This window comes from Lepisma saccharinum, chromosome 14 (assembly GCF_977018435.1).
Source record: "Lepisma saccharinum chromosome 14, izLepSacc3.1, whole genome shotgun sequence".
Classification (NCBI taxonomy): Eukaryota; Metazoa; Arthropoda; class Insecta; order Zygentoma; family Lepismatidae; genus Lepisma; species Lepisma saccharinum.
Window position 1 is genome coordinate 56,599,495 of NC_139242.1, and position 17,152 is coordinate 56,616,646.

At 38.6% G+C, this 17,152-nt stretch overlaps 1 protein-coding gene across 4 annotated transcripts in view; it reads left to right on the plus strand.

Moving 5' to 3' along the window:
- The window catches only part of LOC145998913 (carbohydrate sulfotransferase 4-like), a 186,565-nt gene that overhangs the window by 163,215 nt on the left and 6,198 nt on the right, over positions 1-17,152 (plus strand). For 3 of the 4 annotated variants that reach the window (XM_083135670.1, XM_083135669.1, XM_083135668.1), the window contains 2 exons: positions 254-452; positions 5,574-5,753. In XM_083135670.1, the coding sequence (XP_082991796.1) occupies positions 254-452; positions 5,574-5,753 (379 nt within the window). Of the gene's footprint in view, positions 1-253; positions 453-5,573; positions 5,759-17,152 lie in introns of all 4 variants that reach the window. The other variant, XM_083135672.1, reaches the window with a different exon arrangement.

Here is a 17,152-nt window from a genome sequence, read left to right on the forward strand (position 1 = left end):
TGAAGGTTTGTCTCCAAGTGGCAAGTCTTTCTTGAGGCTTGTCATTTGTCATTTCAGTCCGCAAGCTCCCTACAAGTGAATACAGTTCAGTCGTTATTTAATCTTGCATTATACTAACAATCGACAAAAAATTTGCTTCTTGTAATGAAAAATATGAATATGCATCCAACAGAGCTTTTAACAAATAACCTTAATTCTTTGTTCTTATTAATTAAAGACTTTGCAGTTTCTAACAAGCTTATTGCTGTTGCAGATCATTATTTGAATTATGGCAAGGATCATATCTGGCTGTTCACCCACAACACTCGGTTATGGAATCAGTGCCAAGAACATCCCCACCTGTGTTGGAATCCAGAGTTTTTGACTAAGTTCTGCCGTTTATTTCCATTTCAAAGTATGAAGACTGTGCGATTGCGACTAAAGCTAGCCGAAGAGTTGCTTGATGATCCAAAGTAAGTACAAGCTTAAGCTTATGTGAAAATTATACTTTGAATGTCTTTAACTCAACCTAGTAGTATATCTATCATACCAATATCTATCTATATATCATAGTAAGCAGAAGTGAGTTTTCATGTATTTGTGATCTGGTATAAGTCAGTATGTCCTCCTCCGTGGCTGTGCAGTCTAAGACACCTTGCTTTGGATGGTGGCTGCGGGACTGCATGGGTTCGATCCCGGGTTTGATCCTGGGAATTTTCAGCCTGTGTATAGGACCGGTTGGCAACCCACCATCATGAGGAAATTGGGAAGCTCTGAGTGAGTGAGCGTAATCCGGTCGCGACATCCTACAACGGCTGGAGGTTGGTCAGGCCGAGCACCAGTCCCCCTAATCTGGCTGCAGATCTCCACATCCCCCTGATGGCCCATGTGGGAGGGAGGCCAGCATTCGGTAGGTAAGCCAGGGCCAATATTGGGCTGTAGCGCTATAGGATTACTATATAAGTCAGTATTTATAGGTAATCTTGAAGTAAAATTATTAGTATCTTAACCCATGATTGGTTGTGCTTGTTTGAGTCATGCCATTGGTCGCAGGTGAGCATTCACTCATCTTTGCTTTTAAGGCATATTTCACTTCATTTTATTTTTTTAAAAATTTATTGTTTGTACTTCTTGTGGTCTGTTTATTATTTCCCTTCTTCTTTATTACATTTTTGTTTCAAAATATTTATTTGTTTTCAAACAGAGTAATACATCATCGAACTGAACAGCCCCAGTGCTAACAAGAATTGCATGTTCCTTAAAGCTGCCCTGAAGAACTCTGGGGCAGTTCTATCTGTGTTCCACAAATTTGATATAATATAAAATCACTTAAACACTTTTTGTGTAATCTATTAACATGACAAAAACATATAACAGCATAGAATTATTGACTAAACAATGCACAAATCTAAATAAAAAAAATGTAATGTAATCAGTCGCAGGTGAGTTCTGTACTCACTCTGACAACACTCCTTACACATCAATGGTCTCTTTCATACTGCATCTCTTTAGAATGTAATCAAGTCACTCATGACTAGGGCTAGGATTTTGATGCAAATTCATCTTTTTTTGGTAAGGCAGAAACATTGCATAAGTAGATAGGAACGTGTTTTACACATAAGTGAATAAATTGGGATGCCTTTGTTAGGGCATTTTTTTGCATTTTTGTACCCTTTTTGGAGTAAATGTCATTTTGTAAACTTTTTAAACCGTTTGTCATTTTTCAGCCATTTAAAAGCCATCTTATGCATTTTTCTACATTTTGGTGAAAGAAGGGGCATTTTACATGCAAATTTATCCTTCAAATGTAGCCCTTTGATGGATAGAGGTTCCAGACTCTCGTTTCATTGCCTTCAGCGCAGTTCTGAACACCTGTATTTGAAGAAACAAAGAAATTCTGTGCAGTATTGTTGATACAAGCTGTTGTGTAACAATTCAGCTCAAATAATGAGATTTCCCCTCTATCAGTAAATACATTGTCGCCGAACGGATTATTCTTAAAAAACAAGGGGTACAAAGTTTTGTGCTCTGTATCGGACATTTTGTCAGGGAAACAATTTGCACTCCATGGAATTGAAAGTGACTTAACAACAAGTGATAGTGTTCATTTCAAGTCAAGTTCATTGGAAGTCGAGAGAAGTTTTTTCATGTACAAGGCTCTCTTGTCCGACAACCGACCATCATTCATTATTGAAAATTTGCATATGATTTTCATTGTATACTGCAACTCAGTACTTAAAGTGTAAAAGATGACAAAAAGTGACTTTCTAACATGTACTACCATATGCAATGAACATGTGATAGATACTGTAACGTTAATTTGTAATTTGAATTTCTCTTGGTAGTTTATAAATTTGTTCTACAAATCTTTCAGAATTTTTAGGTCATTTTTCTAAGTTTATAGGGCATTTTCTTGTATGTATTAGGTCATAAATGCATTTTTTATAGGTCATTTTTTGGTAATTTTAAGGTCATCAAAATCCTAGCCCTACTCATGACACACTAAAAGTCAGCTGGAGAGCACCACAACTCAATACTTTAAATACTGTTAAAATGGCACTTAATTGAAATTGAAAGTGAGTGCGGCACTCACCCATGACCAATCCTAAGTTAAATGGTAGATTGTACACCATAACTTCCCTCTCCAGTTTCATTGTACACTTAGAGAAATATAAATATTGGGGCTTCCTCGGTGGCATAGTGGTAACTCTGTTGCCTTGTAATTGAAAGGTTCTGGGTTTGATCCCTGGTGAAGACATATAGTGGTTCAGATTTCACTTCAAACTGTAGGTTCAGTTCCAATTAGCCTATCTGTACATAAAGTGGACTTCATCAATCTTTGATTTGACTTAGAAAAATATAAAAGCGAGGAAGAATGATGAAGTGAAATGAAAACCACATCTATTTGTAGTTGATGTGTTTAGTTGCAGTTGATATCCCTAGGGCCAACTCTGCTTTGAATGATCAAGAAGATGCTTGACCAATGAGAAGTGAATGATTGATTGATTTAACAGTTGGGCTGAAAAGTTCGTAGGCTGACTCATAGATGGCGTTACTAGAATTAAATCCATGTGATGTTTACTTAGTACTAACCTTCAAAAGATACGTGTATAAATTTCACAGCTGCCGGATAATTAGTTCGTGAGATATAGCATTGTGAGTGAAGCAGCTTTTGTTATTGTGAAAAAATGGATAAAAAAGAATTTCATGTGTTAATAAAGCATTGCTTTTTGGCGAAAAAAAATACTGTTGAAGCCAAGGCTTGGCTTGATAAACATTATTCGGACTCTGCACCAGGAAAGTCAACCGTTGAGAAGTGGTTTGCTAAATTTAAACGAGGTGAAATGAGCATCGAAGACGATGCACGCAGTGGACGCCCCAAAGAGGCTGTTACCGACGAAAACATCAAAAACGTCCACAAAATAATTTTAAATGATCGTAAAGTGAAGTTGATCGAGATAGCTGAGACTTTAAAAATATCAAAGGAACGTGTTGGACATATTGTGCATGAATATTTGAACATGCGAAAGCTGTGTGCAAAATGGGTGCCGCTCGTGCTCACAATCGATCAAAAGCAACAACGTTTTGATGATTCGGAGCAATGTTTAGCAATATTCAACCGTAATAAACGCGAATTTTTCCGTCGATATATTACAATGGACGAAACATGGCTCCATAACTACACTCCAGAGTCCAATCGACAGTCAGCCGAGTGGACTGCACGTGCACTCCAAAGCGTGGAAAGACGCAACAGTCGGCTGGCAAGGTTATGGCATCAGTATTCTGGGATGCGCATGGTATTATATTCATCGATTACCTCAAAAAGGGCCAGACCATCAACAGCGATTATTACATAGCGTTGTTGGAGCGTTTAAAGGATGAAATCACGAAAAAACGGCCCCATTTGAAGAAGAAAAAAGTGCTGTTTCATCAAGACAATGCACCGTGTCACAAATCAATGAAAACGATGGCAAAATTATATGAATTAGACTACGAATTGCTTCCCCATCCACCATATTCTCCAGATCTGGCCCCCAGTGACTTTTTCCTGTTTGCAGACCTTAAAAGAATGCTCGCTGGAAAGAAATTTAGCACTGATGAAGAGGTAATCGCCGAAACTGAGGCCTATTTTGAGGCTAAAGAGAAATCGTACTATAAAAATGGCATCGAAAAATTGTATGACCGCTATAATCGTTCTATTGCCCTCGAAGGCAACTATATTGAATAATAAAATCGAATTTTGTCAAAAAAATATTTTTTACTATGTTAGCCTACGAACTTTTCAGCCCAACTGTTAGTTTATTTTACTTCACGTTTTGTGCCTCTTGGCTAATATGCGAAGATGGGGATGACTGATGAAATGATGAAATTGAATTGGACATTCACAAACAACCAAGCCCGAGCTGGATTCGAACCTGGGATCCTTGGCGTCGAAGCGCGATGTGCTAACCACTCAGCCACAGAGTCCGGCGAGAAATGAATGAACAAGAAATTATGATCATAAAAGTGTATAGAGGAAGAAGGCATGACAAAGGAGTGTTATTAAAGAAGAGAACTGATAGGCGCTAAAGACTAATGACTCTTAAGTTACACAAATGACCTGAAAATATTCTGGGCTGTTTTGCAAAGATAAAAATATGTTGTAAATCTTTTTGGTAGTAATATCTATACAAATATTGAAAATAATTCAGAGATTTTCTGTGCTATACTTAAATAATCAGCTAATTTGACCCTGTGGAAGGGCTTTTTTACTATTTCTGTCTATTTACTGCAACAAGGAGATAGAGTGAGGAATTCTTCACATTTGAATGGCTGGGGGGCACAACTTGATAACCCACAATTCGTTCACATTGGATGCAGTTGTTGCACTGTCTCCAGTTACTGTACAGTAGTGAATAAAGTTCCTCCAGTAGCCGCTAATAACCAGAAATGCACAGGAACATCTGGGTAACCCATAAGCCATAAAGTAATAAACAAACTTTCACTTGTTTTTTTGGTTACATACTTTTGTGGATTGTCAAGTTTTACCCCTAAGTAAACTGCTAAAAGAAATTATATTCAAATTTAGGACTGAAATCTGCTTAGGAATCTCAGTGAGGAGGAATTTATCAATAACTGGGGGTTGAAGCTCTTCCAGAAATCCTACAAATATCTAATTTAAATAGTGTATAGTGGTAATTAATTTTCTTTTCTTAGCAGGACTAAACATCTTGTATAATTAGTAGTAATATACCAAGATATTCATCTTGAGGGCTTCTACCGATCCACTTTTTCACCTTTAGATGGCAGTTACTGATAAGGGATGAGCCCCCCCACCTTCAAAATAAAATTCTGGCTGCTGGCCTGGCTGAAATAAATCTGGTTTATTTTAGCTCTTTAGAGAACTGTGCTGTGTGATACCCCTCTCTAAGGTCAAGTATCAAATTGCTGTTTTTGTGTAACACAAAAAAAGGGTCAAATAACCAGAATAGTACAAAGTACAAGTGTAGCATGATGTTTAAAATATCAAATATAAGTTCAGACATTTATGTACAAGAATTAAGAACATTTGCTGGTCTTTGCTATATCTGACGTTTCTCTTCAATTTGTTTCAGACTAAATATCAGAGTCCTTCTTCTTGTGAGGGATCCTAGAGGTACAATGCAATCCAGAAAACACAGAGACTGGTGTCCTGGTAACCCAGATTGTTGGGACGCAGCTCGGTTGTGTGCAGATCTTGTAGCAGACTACAGAGCAGCCGTGCGGTTGAAGTCATTGTACCCCAATCGCTTCAGGTATGGTAGGAATGTATGCTTCTTTTCATTTCTGCATTGCTTTTATCCTTAATTATGCAAGATGATGGTGATTGGTTATTGGTTAATAACTTGTGGGAATGTGGAAAACCTTCTTGATTAACCTTTAAAAGCCAACCTAGCAGCAAGTGACTATGATTCACAACATTTCTCTGAAACATCTCTTGATATTTCTCATTCGTTTCCATTTTTCATCTATATATGTATGGAAGTATGACATACTTGAATTTTAATGAAATACGAGTATTGTAAGATTCTTGAAAGCTTACCTTTTTTAGAAGAAAGAGCCAATTCGAATTTGAAAGCACAGGCTTTTTGAATATGATTATATACACAAAAAAATGAAACCAAGTTTGTTGTAGAGGGTTGATGTTTGACTTATTCCAAGTGGAGTGGTAAGAAGTTTCACAGGAGGTAGAATTTTGACACCAAGTGGAGTTTTCTGCTATACCATGCAGTGCTTGAAGTGAGAGGATTATACCATTTTTATAAAGCCATTTTTTAAGATCTGCAAAATAATCTTTACTGTTCCTGGAAATTTTTTTGTCTTCCAAGCCATTACTTGGGAATAGATAGAAGTTGAAAGGAGCTAAGTCTGGTGAGTAGGCCAGATGTTGGAACAATTCCAACTTCAGATCAAGAATTTTAGTCATGGAAGCTGTTGTCCTGGTGAAGGAGAACTTCCTTTTTTTTTTTAGCAAGAAGCGGTCACTTTTTCTTAACTTTGTCGCTCAAAGTCTGCAATAAATTTGCATACTACTCGCTTGGAAGTCAATCAAAATTATACCCCAATGTGGACCAAAATACTGTGGCCATGACATTTCCTGTAGGTGGTGTTCATTTTGCTTTCTTCGGTGGAGGTTCTCTGTTGGCCAGCCACTGTCTTGACTGTTCCTTTATCTATCACCAGGTACAAATCAGTGCAAAAATTCACTGTACACTTTAAATATTCCGAACACTCTGTGCGTAGATTTTGTGTCCAATGCAGAGATGTCCAGCCTCCAAGAACCTTGTGAGGCTGAGGCCAAGATGGAGCTTGGAAGCCGAGACCATGAAATTCCAGAAGCAGAGATGGAGCTCTGAGGTGGAGGCTGTGTGAGTCTGACATGGAGTTTGAAGGCTGAAGCCATGCAAGCTTTGATCTTGGAGGCTGGACCTCGTGAGGCCGAAGTCAGATGGACATCTCTGGTCTAATGCGAACAAACTATGAGCCAATAAAACTAAACTCTGTGACACAACCACCTTTGAGGGCCAGGGCCTACCAAGTGGCTTTTTGTTGGTGATGTGTGGTCAGCACATACGTAGTTCCATCTCTACTGTTTTTCTAACTTTCGAGACCGGAGTCTGCTATTTCTTCTTTTCAAGTAGCTCCTCAGTTGTCCTCATGATGCTGGGTAAATACTAATTTCTTTGGAACTCTCACAGGAGATTGAATTTGGGACCACTCCCACCAAAGTTGAGATCAGTCACAACATGGCTTTATGGTAGCTCAAACATGGCACCCATTGAGCACAGGCCCGTAGCCAGAAATTCTTAGTAGAGGGGGCGAAGTCAATCCTAGAGGGGGCAAATTTGTAATATATTGTGTTGCATTGGCAGATATAGCAAGGTACAGAGGGGCACTTGCCCCCCTCCTCCAAAAGTGATAAGTAACAGGAAAGGAGTGATATCTTGAAACTCCAACGAACAAGAAAAGGTCGAGTAACATCAAATAACAATATTTCGATAATGACCTATCGGACTACCAAAGAATATAAAAATAAAGTTTAACATAAATAGGCTAATCGGGACTGTATCTACTTTATATTTACAGGTCAATAATATTAATAGACGATTAATATGTACCAATAGCTTTGGGTTTCTCTGCAGAACTGATTAAGGAAGTCCTTTATAAATCGTGCTTCATAATGTTTCCCTCTAGTTTCCAGTATGAAAGATTTTTACGCACAAAGGAATCTAACGAGAATCCAACAACACCATTGTGTTGTGTTATGCAAGAAGAATCGAATTAATTAAATAATAATGGTTACATATTATCTACACTTTGATGAATTGTGTAAAATTTGTAATACATATTTTGTAGGCCTACTTGCTAAAATATTAAAACATGGGTCCCTTAGTCCACCACGGATTATATTTGCTTCAAATGAAAGACTCTTGCGACAATGTTTGCCTACTGGTTACGTCAACCATTTTGCAAAATATTGTGTTGTTGAAATACATGTGCTTGATTGGATTGAGTTGGTGTTTTAAGTCCACTTTGTGCACTAAGGCTAATTGGGACTGGACCTACAGTTTGAAGTGGGATCCGAACAACTATGTGCCTCCAGCGGGTATCGAACCCGGGACCCCTTGATTACAGGGCAATGACGCTACCACTGCGCCATCGGGAAGGCCCTACATGTGTTTGACACCCGACAAACAAATAGGAATCCCTTGATTGATCAATGACTTCTTGGATTACAGTGTCATCATTAATATTTCACATCAATTTTTATAGAGGGAAATGTTGTATCCTCTTTACATTATGAAAAATGCCTTCCTTAATGACTATAATATGAAACCGAACGATACAAGGGGCCTCCTTCGCCTTACCCCTTTTCCGCGGCACAAGGTCTCTGGGCCGCTTATCACCATCACTTTTTGAGCAGAACCGTACAAACTCCAAATATCATTATTTTTTTATGCTGATACTGATTTCTTCCAGTCACAGAATGGCTTACGATATATAAATAAATTAGGAGAATCCACTCCATAGCAGAAAAGTTGACATAATTATTTGTCAAAAAATTAGGTTGTGCCTGAGGTACTTGAACAGATAACATCTGCTACAGACACAATGTAATATTATAAATATAAGAAAATAAATATAATATAATTTGAGAGATTTTCAATCGTATTTATTTCATTGGAGCTTTTTTCTACTTGTCATTTTCTTGAACCTATATTCATAGGGCGCCGCCTGATAACGCCGACAACTTTCACAGTGTGTACAGGACATCAAGACAAGCAACTTTTCTCAGTCACTATTTGCTTGTCTAATTCTTCTTTCAATGTTACAAGAAATCGAAATATGGCATCTTCTGTCCTTAATGCATACAATCCCATTGATAGCTTCGCAGTTGCAAATGTCATTTATTTCTACTGCCGTTTAAAATTCTGAGAGCAATATATAACATGCTATGGAAACGATATCATGCAAACAGTCAGGGTTAAAACTTAATTTTTTCTTTATAAAATGGATAACATAACACACAACTATGTTGCTTATCATATTTGATGCGTTTTGCATAGAGAAATGATTCATAAGATTTGAAATTGATATTTACACTCCATAAGATGCTTAGTGTAACCCGTATCAAACTACAAATTTTATCGCTTTCTAACCGAAATAATAAATGTGAAACACTATCACATTTTCATCGTGTTTGATAAAAATTTGAGCCAGTAAGCTGTCTTACATCTTTCACTAGCCGACTTCCATGGTGGGATGGTTACATAACATGCTACGAAGCCAGGGGTTCCAGGTTCGAGCCTGTGCATGAGTATTCTTTGTGAGCAGAGGCAAAACCGCAATTTTTTATCTGGAGGGGAGAGGGTCAGGTACCGGGGCAAATGTGCCAATAATAATAATAATAGTGGTGGTAGTGGTAGAAATAATAGTAGCATTACAAGACGTTATTATCGTCGTAAATCATGCAAAACGGGTTAGAAGTCGGTGCTAAAGCATTTGTGTTTGAACAAATGATTTGAAATAATTTTTCCAACATATTCAGTTTCATGTTAGCTAATAATGGAAAACATGCACCCAAACTATATTTTTGAAAGACAGAATATGCATGACGAATGTTATTCTTTTTGTACATATGACACGTATAACTTTCATGTACAACATATATTTTACACATATGCAACATGGAGCCACGTAAAATAAGAAAATACATGTGCAACATGTTAACACCAAATTGTGTACGTATTCAAAGTTTTTTTAATATATATATATTATTTATATACATTACATGATAAATGCATCCGGCAAATTGTCTCTCAAGTGTGCGTGCCCTACCTTTGCAAGCGAAGCGAGCAAGAAAATTGTACGAAATGTACTTTTATTTGTATACAATTTGAAATCGAGGGGGCAATTGCCCCTCTGTGCCTCCTGTAAGTGCCCTTAACCGTCTGGAATAAAAATGCAAGAAACACTTGAAAATTAATTTCATTTTGAGTATCCATTTGTCCTGATATCCTTAGATTCTGCTAGTCATGTTTCTTTACTTCAACGTGCCCCTGGCCCCCTGTGGTTGCAGCACTGTTTGTGAGTGTCTCTTCATCAATTTCACGTCATCACTCATTGTCACGATTAGCTAGATTTGGTAGAAAAGCAACGCTAAGTTAAAAAATTAAATATCCACTCCCCCTCTCTATCACATGAATCGCTATTACCAAAACGTAGACTGGGGAAGCAAAAAATTATGCAGTTCAAACTTCATTGCAACACATCCAAGAAAAACATCCAAACACATTAGTCACCTTTAATACAAGACTTCTCAAAATATCACAACTGTTCTAGATTCTTAAAATTGCGAGATCATTTCCCGAAATCTGAATCTGGAAGGTAATTATTCCCCCCAATACTGATACGTTATACGGAATCCCATACACCTTCTTAAATCATAAAATCAATAAATGTCTTTGTTATATTGCTAGAGTAATACGGGATATAATATTGTAAAGAGTAGTGAGAATTCCAGGTAGGAATGTGGTGTGTATTTTCACAGGGGGGGCAGAGCAGGCTCTCATGGGGGGCAGTTGCCCACCCTGCCCCCCTCTAGCTACGGGCCTGATTGAGCACAAAGTTCTTTCATATCCAAATGTTCATGTAAGATGTAAACACATTGTCAAGATCAACACTATATCTGCTATTTCTCTAACCTTCAATTTTCGATCATTTGAAAAGGATTTTCTGGATCTTTTCTGTCATTCCTGAACTTGACATTTCATTTGTGGAACCACTGCTGCATTCATTTTCAGTACTCACTCTACCACATTTAAATTCAGCAACCCAAGACTGAATATGGTTTTAAATGAAGGAAACATTTGCCAAGAACAGATCTAGTTTAGTTTCGGTCTGGGTAGCCATTTTTTCTTTAAAAAGTAAAATTTTATGACAATACAAACCTCCTCTCTGTTCATTTTGTTTGTTTGTTGGTCCTACTTTGAACAGTTAATCATAAACTACACAGTATGCAGAACTATAACTTGAGACAAGCTTGTCTGAAAGATGAAGAAAAATAGCAGTGGAATATTTTTGTATGAAGTGTTGCCATGTGTGTCATTTTCCTCACTTATCAAACAGCCATAGTTATTGCTACCATGTTCAAGTGTTGGTATCATAGGAAATGGTGGCATCATTGGCATCGGTTTAAAGAGGTATCTGCTGAGCACTAACATTAATGTTCATTTATGTGTGAAATCGTATTCAAAAACTATTGGAAAGAGTCTATATAGGGTATGAATACCTCGGAAGCGCCTAGTAATTATTCTATCTTCATCCTCATTTGAATATACAGTCCTTTATGTATTGCAAACACATGGCCATCAAAATAGGCAGCTGGGCAGATTTGCGCTAGTGCCATATATGGGAAAAGCAAAGTGAGACATAAGTCGCTGGTTCCTGCACACTGTGTGGCATTGCCTAGTTCGAGCATCAGACAGGTCTCTCTCCAGGGTATACAGTTGTCATCCCTGACTTTTCAAGCAAATACTGTCAGTTTGTATCACATGGATTACAAAGGCCAATTCTACATCTCTACAATGAGATCTTTTATTCTTTTAAACCTCTGAACTCACAGGGTTGTGCTCCGACATGGCAACAGTGCAAACTTCTGGCACCTGCCTAATTTCATGATGTGCGTTAAGTGAATTCAGTTCAGTTACTAGCTTTGTGACATTTGGCCTGAATACATTGCCAGGAAAATTAAAATCACTATGCAGTTACATAATTTTGGTACTAAATCTAGTAAGCTGTATCCTTTTTTTTTTTTTTTCACTTGAGACACCCTCATCTCTCCCTTTTTCCTAGTAAAGTCCAACAACGAAATTAGGTGGCTAGGTGGAATTGACTGGTTCACTAGGAAAGAGAAGGCATGTAAAATATCAGGATCCTCTGGTTCTCGTACACACCGTGGCAAGTTCAGGTGCAGTGGTGTCTACACGAGCATGAACCCTACAAAGAAAAATAGATTCTTGCCTTCCCTGATCTTTCCAAAAATATTGATGTATATTGCAAGGAGAGACCACGAGATGAGAACATAAAATGCCTTAAACCTCCAACCAAATTCAGTCACGAGCAAGTGGACTGGCACCAGCACAAGTTTGCCAGCTGCCCCATTTCATGTCCCTATGTAGTGGTTATGAACATTGGCAATAGGTCCATCAGTTGTGCACAAGGATAACTAGCAATGAGATATTTTCTTCCAGAAAAAAGGGCACTGCTTAAAGTTAAGTTTTATGACTTGGGCTTGGCTGAATATATTATCATCACTTCATGGAGAGTTAATACTTCTTATTTCCTCTCTGCAAGGATTTTTGTGCTTAAGACAAATATATGTGTCTCGTTACTAAAATTAGCAACCCTAGAGAAGAGTTTAAAAACATATTGAAGGTAAAATTTCAAGTATATTTGTGTCTATAGTGAAAACGCGAATTTTGGGGGAAATAATAACACCGAAAAGTGGAAAAAATAACACCAGTTTTTGAAAAAACTAATGCAATAAAATCAAGGTCCCTAGCCATAGGCAATATAAACTGCTCGCCATTAAAAATGCAACACCCAGAAGGAGTAATCGGAATCGGACGAAATGTGCACCGTGTGTAGAGGAGAGGTGCAGAAGGAAATGATTAGGTGTTCAAGGCCGTCATGCGTCATGTGCGCCTGCCACGCCATCTGGTAAGTGGTACCTGTAGCAGGTCAGAAAGGTGCAGAAGAGCAGTGAAAGTGCATGGTCGTGAGTGTAGTGTGTTAAAATCGGTCAGCAATGCCACGTCGTCGAATACGGCAGCGATTCCAGCAGGTTTCCCAGTTCGATCGCGGCCGAATTGTTGCATACCGTGAATGCGGATTATCTTACCGTGAGATCGGTGCCCGTGTAGGACGGAATGCATCCACAGTGATCCGTGAATGGAACCAGTGGGTCCAGGAAGGCACTGTAGAGCGACGTAGAAGTTCACAATGTCCGTGTCGGATGACGGAACGAGAGGACAGACGTCTGATACGCATGGCCCTTACAGACAGAACGGCCACGTCAACGAGGATTGCGCATGAAGTACGGGATGTTTTACAACGTCCAGTGTCCCCACGAACCATGCTTCGTCGTTTGGCGAACCGGGGAATTTTTTCCCGGCGCCCACTGTTGCGGATTCCTCTGACGTTAGAGCATAGGCGTTTGCGTCTGAGATGGTACCAAGACCGTCGTGCATGGATGGCGGAGTGGAATGCTGTAGTGTTCTCTGATGAATCCCGCTTCTGTATACAACATCATGATGGACATACACGCATGTGGCAGCACCGTGGCACTAGGCTTCATGATGCCTGCATCATGCATCATCACACAGGGCCTTCATTGGGTATCATGGTATTGGGTGCCATCGCCATAGGTGTTCGTTCGCGTCTCGTACGCATTCAAGGGACATTGAACAGCCAACGGTACATCACACAGGTTCTCACCCCTGTTGCTGTCCCATTAATCCATGCACTGCATAATGCCACTTTTCAACAGGATAACGCGCGCCCCCATGTTGCAAGGAATGTCCTCGCATTTATGGAAGCTAACCACGTGCCCCTGCTTCCTTGGCCAGCACGTTCGCCGGCTGGCCCAACTCAGGTTTCCGGCACGTAATGTTGAAGACCTCTGGCACCGTGTGGAAGCCGCTTGGGACGCCATACCGCAAGCAGACATCGATAGACTCATTCTGTCCATGCCTCGCCGTGTTGCAGCAGTTATTGCCGCCCGTGGAGGCTGTACACGCTACTAGCTCCTTGGGGTTATGCAAGCATGTTCTACGTGTCACATGTCACACCACCGAGCTCTAACTGTAATCATTTTCTTATCTTATTATGAACTACATATTTGCCAAGTTTCGTGTTTCTATCTCATTTCCTTCTGGGTGTTGCAATTTTAATGGCGAGCAGTGTATATTCTTTGACTTTGTAATTTGGTATACGATTCTAATGCCCACCCATAACAACACATTTTGTCCATTAATTGTCAGAATATCAAATGCAATAACTCATAAAATGTGTTGTTGTTTTTTTTTTAAAAAAAAATCTGTATGCACTTTGCCTAAATTGTATATCCTTTTGAACACTTGCATTGAGACCTCACAGAGGTCTTTTTTCAAGAGTGTACATATGTTAAAATGAGGCATGTAAGAAGTTGAAATGTTGAGCTAAGGTTAAAGCCAGAGTTAAAGCTGAGAGATCATGTCCTCTGGTGGCTACGACAGTACTGGTGTATCCAAGATGGCTGACATCTGTACTTGATAGAAGATTAAAGCTCTGCATGATGTTGCTATGTAGTATTGAGATCTTTTGGAAATAAACTGCATTTATTATAACCATGGGCGTCGCCAGAAATTTTTGCAGGGAGGTCTGGAAAATGATAAAAGTTGAATAGTAGAGAAATAATAAGTACAGAGCATTCCCTGACATTCACTACGAGACTCTGCGGCAAGCGGCCCGGCATCAGCGCTTGTCTTTCCCGGTGAACGGGTCCGCAACAGTCGCTAGAGTCAGCTATTAAAATTACAGTTTTCATATTGTGTACTAACCTTGACTAGAGAAGGTGTTGAAAATGATGTTCCTCTGCTGCAACACATTCCTGGCATCATCTCCGAAGGAAATTGGCATTTACACGTGCAAGTTCGTCTTGGATTGTCTTTGTATACTTTATTTTTTATATTTCCCCATTTTTCTTTCCACTTTTATTCAGAACTGACCCTGTTACTCTAAACTTTTTTACGAGGTTTAATATAGTGGTCCTATGTGGAACAGGAACACCAGGAAATTTCGTTGCAAAACATCGCCGCACTTCTCCACAATTCCTCTTTCCGAAGTAACACTCGACAGGATAAATCCTTTGTTGTAATGTAAACTTTTGTGGTGCCATATTAAGCCACAATCTTCAACACACGGACACGACACAACACAACTTCTGAGGGAGTATTATACTGGTGTCAGTTTGCAATGTCAAATGAAAGGGAAAGAGAGCGAAGGCAGGGAGAGCGAAAAAAACAGACTGTAGCATGCGACTGTCGCGGATCCTGTTCATCGGGAAAGACAAGAGCTGACGCCGGGCCGCTTGCTGCAGAGTCTCGTAGCGAATGTCAGGGAATGCTCTGTATCATTACCACGGTTATAAATGTTATTGTACAATAACAGATAGTATAAACTAACAAATATAAATTGTATTCAAGATAATAATAATAATAATTATTATTATTATTATATAAAAGGGGAGACTCGATCCACCAAAGGAGTGAATATTAGCACAACTATTTTCCATTATTTCTTTTGAATTTTATGCAGTTAGTATCTGAAATGCATTTTGTTGTTCAAGAAAAGGCTTTAAATGTTAGTGGGGAATTTTTTTCATAAAGTTTGTTGTGTGACCCCTCACTTACAACTGTAGTTTTTAGAGTTTTAAAAACTGTGGAACCATTTGTTCTTTGGATGAAATGGTAGAATATAACCTTGTTCATGTATTTTTCACTCAATGTTTTCCATCCAATGCATTTTTACATTGATTATTATCTTCAAATACTAACTAAATGAACTTTATTTCTGTTCTTAACAATAGAGTAACAAACTTTCGACTTTCTTATATTTTTAAATGAACAATGTTAATTTCCAGGGAGGTCCACCGACCCGTTCGATCCCCCCTCCTGACACCCATGATTATAGCCCTTTTTTCACTTATTCTTGCTGTTTTGCCCCTTTTGCATTACCTTGCATAATTTTTGTGCTTTCTTGTTGATGATCTTTAGGCTTGCTAACATATATCTTTCACAAATTGCATGTTCACTCATTCCTGTTGCTGATCTTTCTGCCTTAATATGTTCTTCTTGTCTATCCATAATATTTAAACAGCTTTCATGTTGCAATAAATGCAGTTTTAGTATTTCATATGTAAAGTTTGGTGTTTCCTCAGGCACTACATCCTCAGTTAATGAAGGCAGTTGGTGGGCCTTTGAACTTAATCGGAAAACATCAAAATCTGCAACGTGGAAATACCAAACTTTACATATGAAATAAACAGCTTTCAATCTGAAAATATGACATGTTGGGGTTTCTCTTTACTATGCTTCTGATTATTTCCTACTGCTAATTTCTACGAATTTTACACAATGAAATAAGTGTATTAATTAATATTTAATCTATTAGTTGTCAAACTTATGTGGATAATATGCCAAAGTTTTCCAAGGTATTTTCTCATCGAGAGAAGGTGGGGAGTCTGTGTGGTGGGTAATAGTGCATTCTCCCCCCCCCCACCCCCTTGAAAAAGTAGTTGTGGGAGATATGAACTTCCTTAGGGAAGTGGCAACATGAGTTCATAGGCAGCATCTTTGCTGTGTAGCTTATGTTTTTCTGTTTTGTGTTTTCATGCATGCATGAGCTAATGAGTCTTAATTTCTCATTGTATGCTCTTGTTTTAACTAGATATGAAATCTATGACCAATGAGCCATTATCACATTATAATAATTAATTATTTACACTAATCTCATACATTTTTCTTACAATTTTATTTCAAAGCTGAGCATACAGAAAGTAACAGAAATATTCCATACACTACTCAATATACACACATAACAAAAGGTGGTTTACATTTTCACATACAAGGCATAGGTGAAGATGACCACAATTTAGAAGATTGTGTCTGGTTTTCAGAGCCCCCAAAGAAATGTGGTTATTAAGTTGGAACAAAAGGTGGCCTTAAATCAGTATTTTCTTATTGTTTTCTATGCACGATTATTCATTTTTCATGTTTTATGTGTACGTGATGGGATGCAGAGTTAAATATCTAGCATTGAGACTTCTGATAAACAACTTCTGCCCTGCCTTGTTATCACACTCCATTACCTAACCATATGCATACAATTACCCTTCTATGCAGGTAACTGTGCACGCTGCAAACCTTTTTTAAAAATTAATATTTCAGGTGGACCATGGGTTCTCTGTTAGGGATATTTCACACTGAAGCAGCAAGTGACATGCGACACTTGCCGCTTGCGAGCAAGCCAAGCCAATCAGCAACATGATTGCACACTGTAGTGGCATGAGAGGCCATACAAGCCTGCATTGGATTGGAAAGCGACACATGTC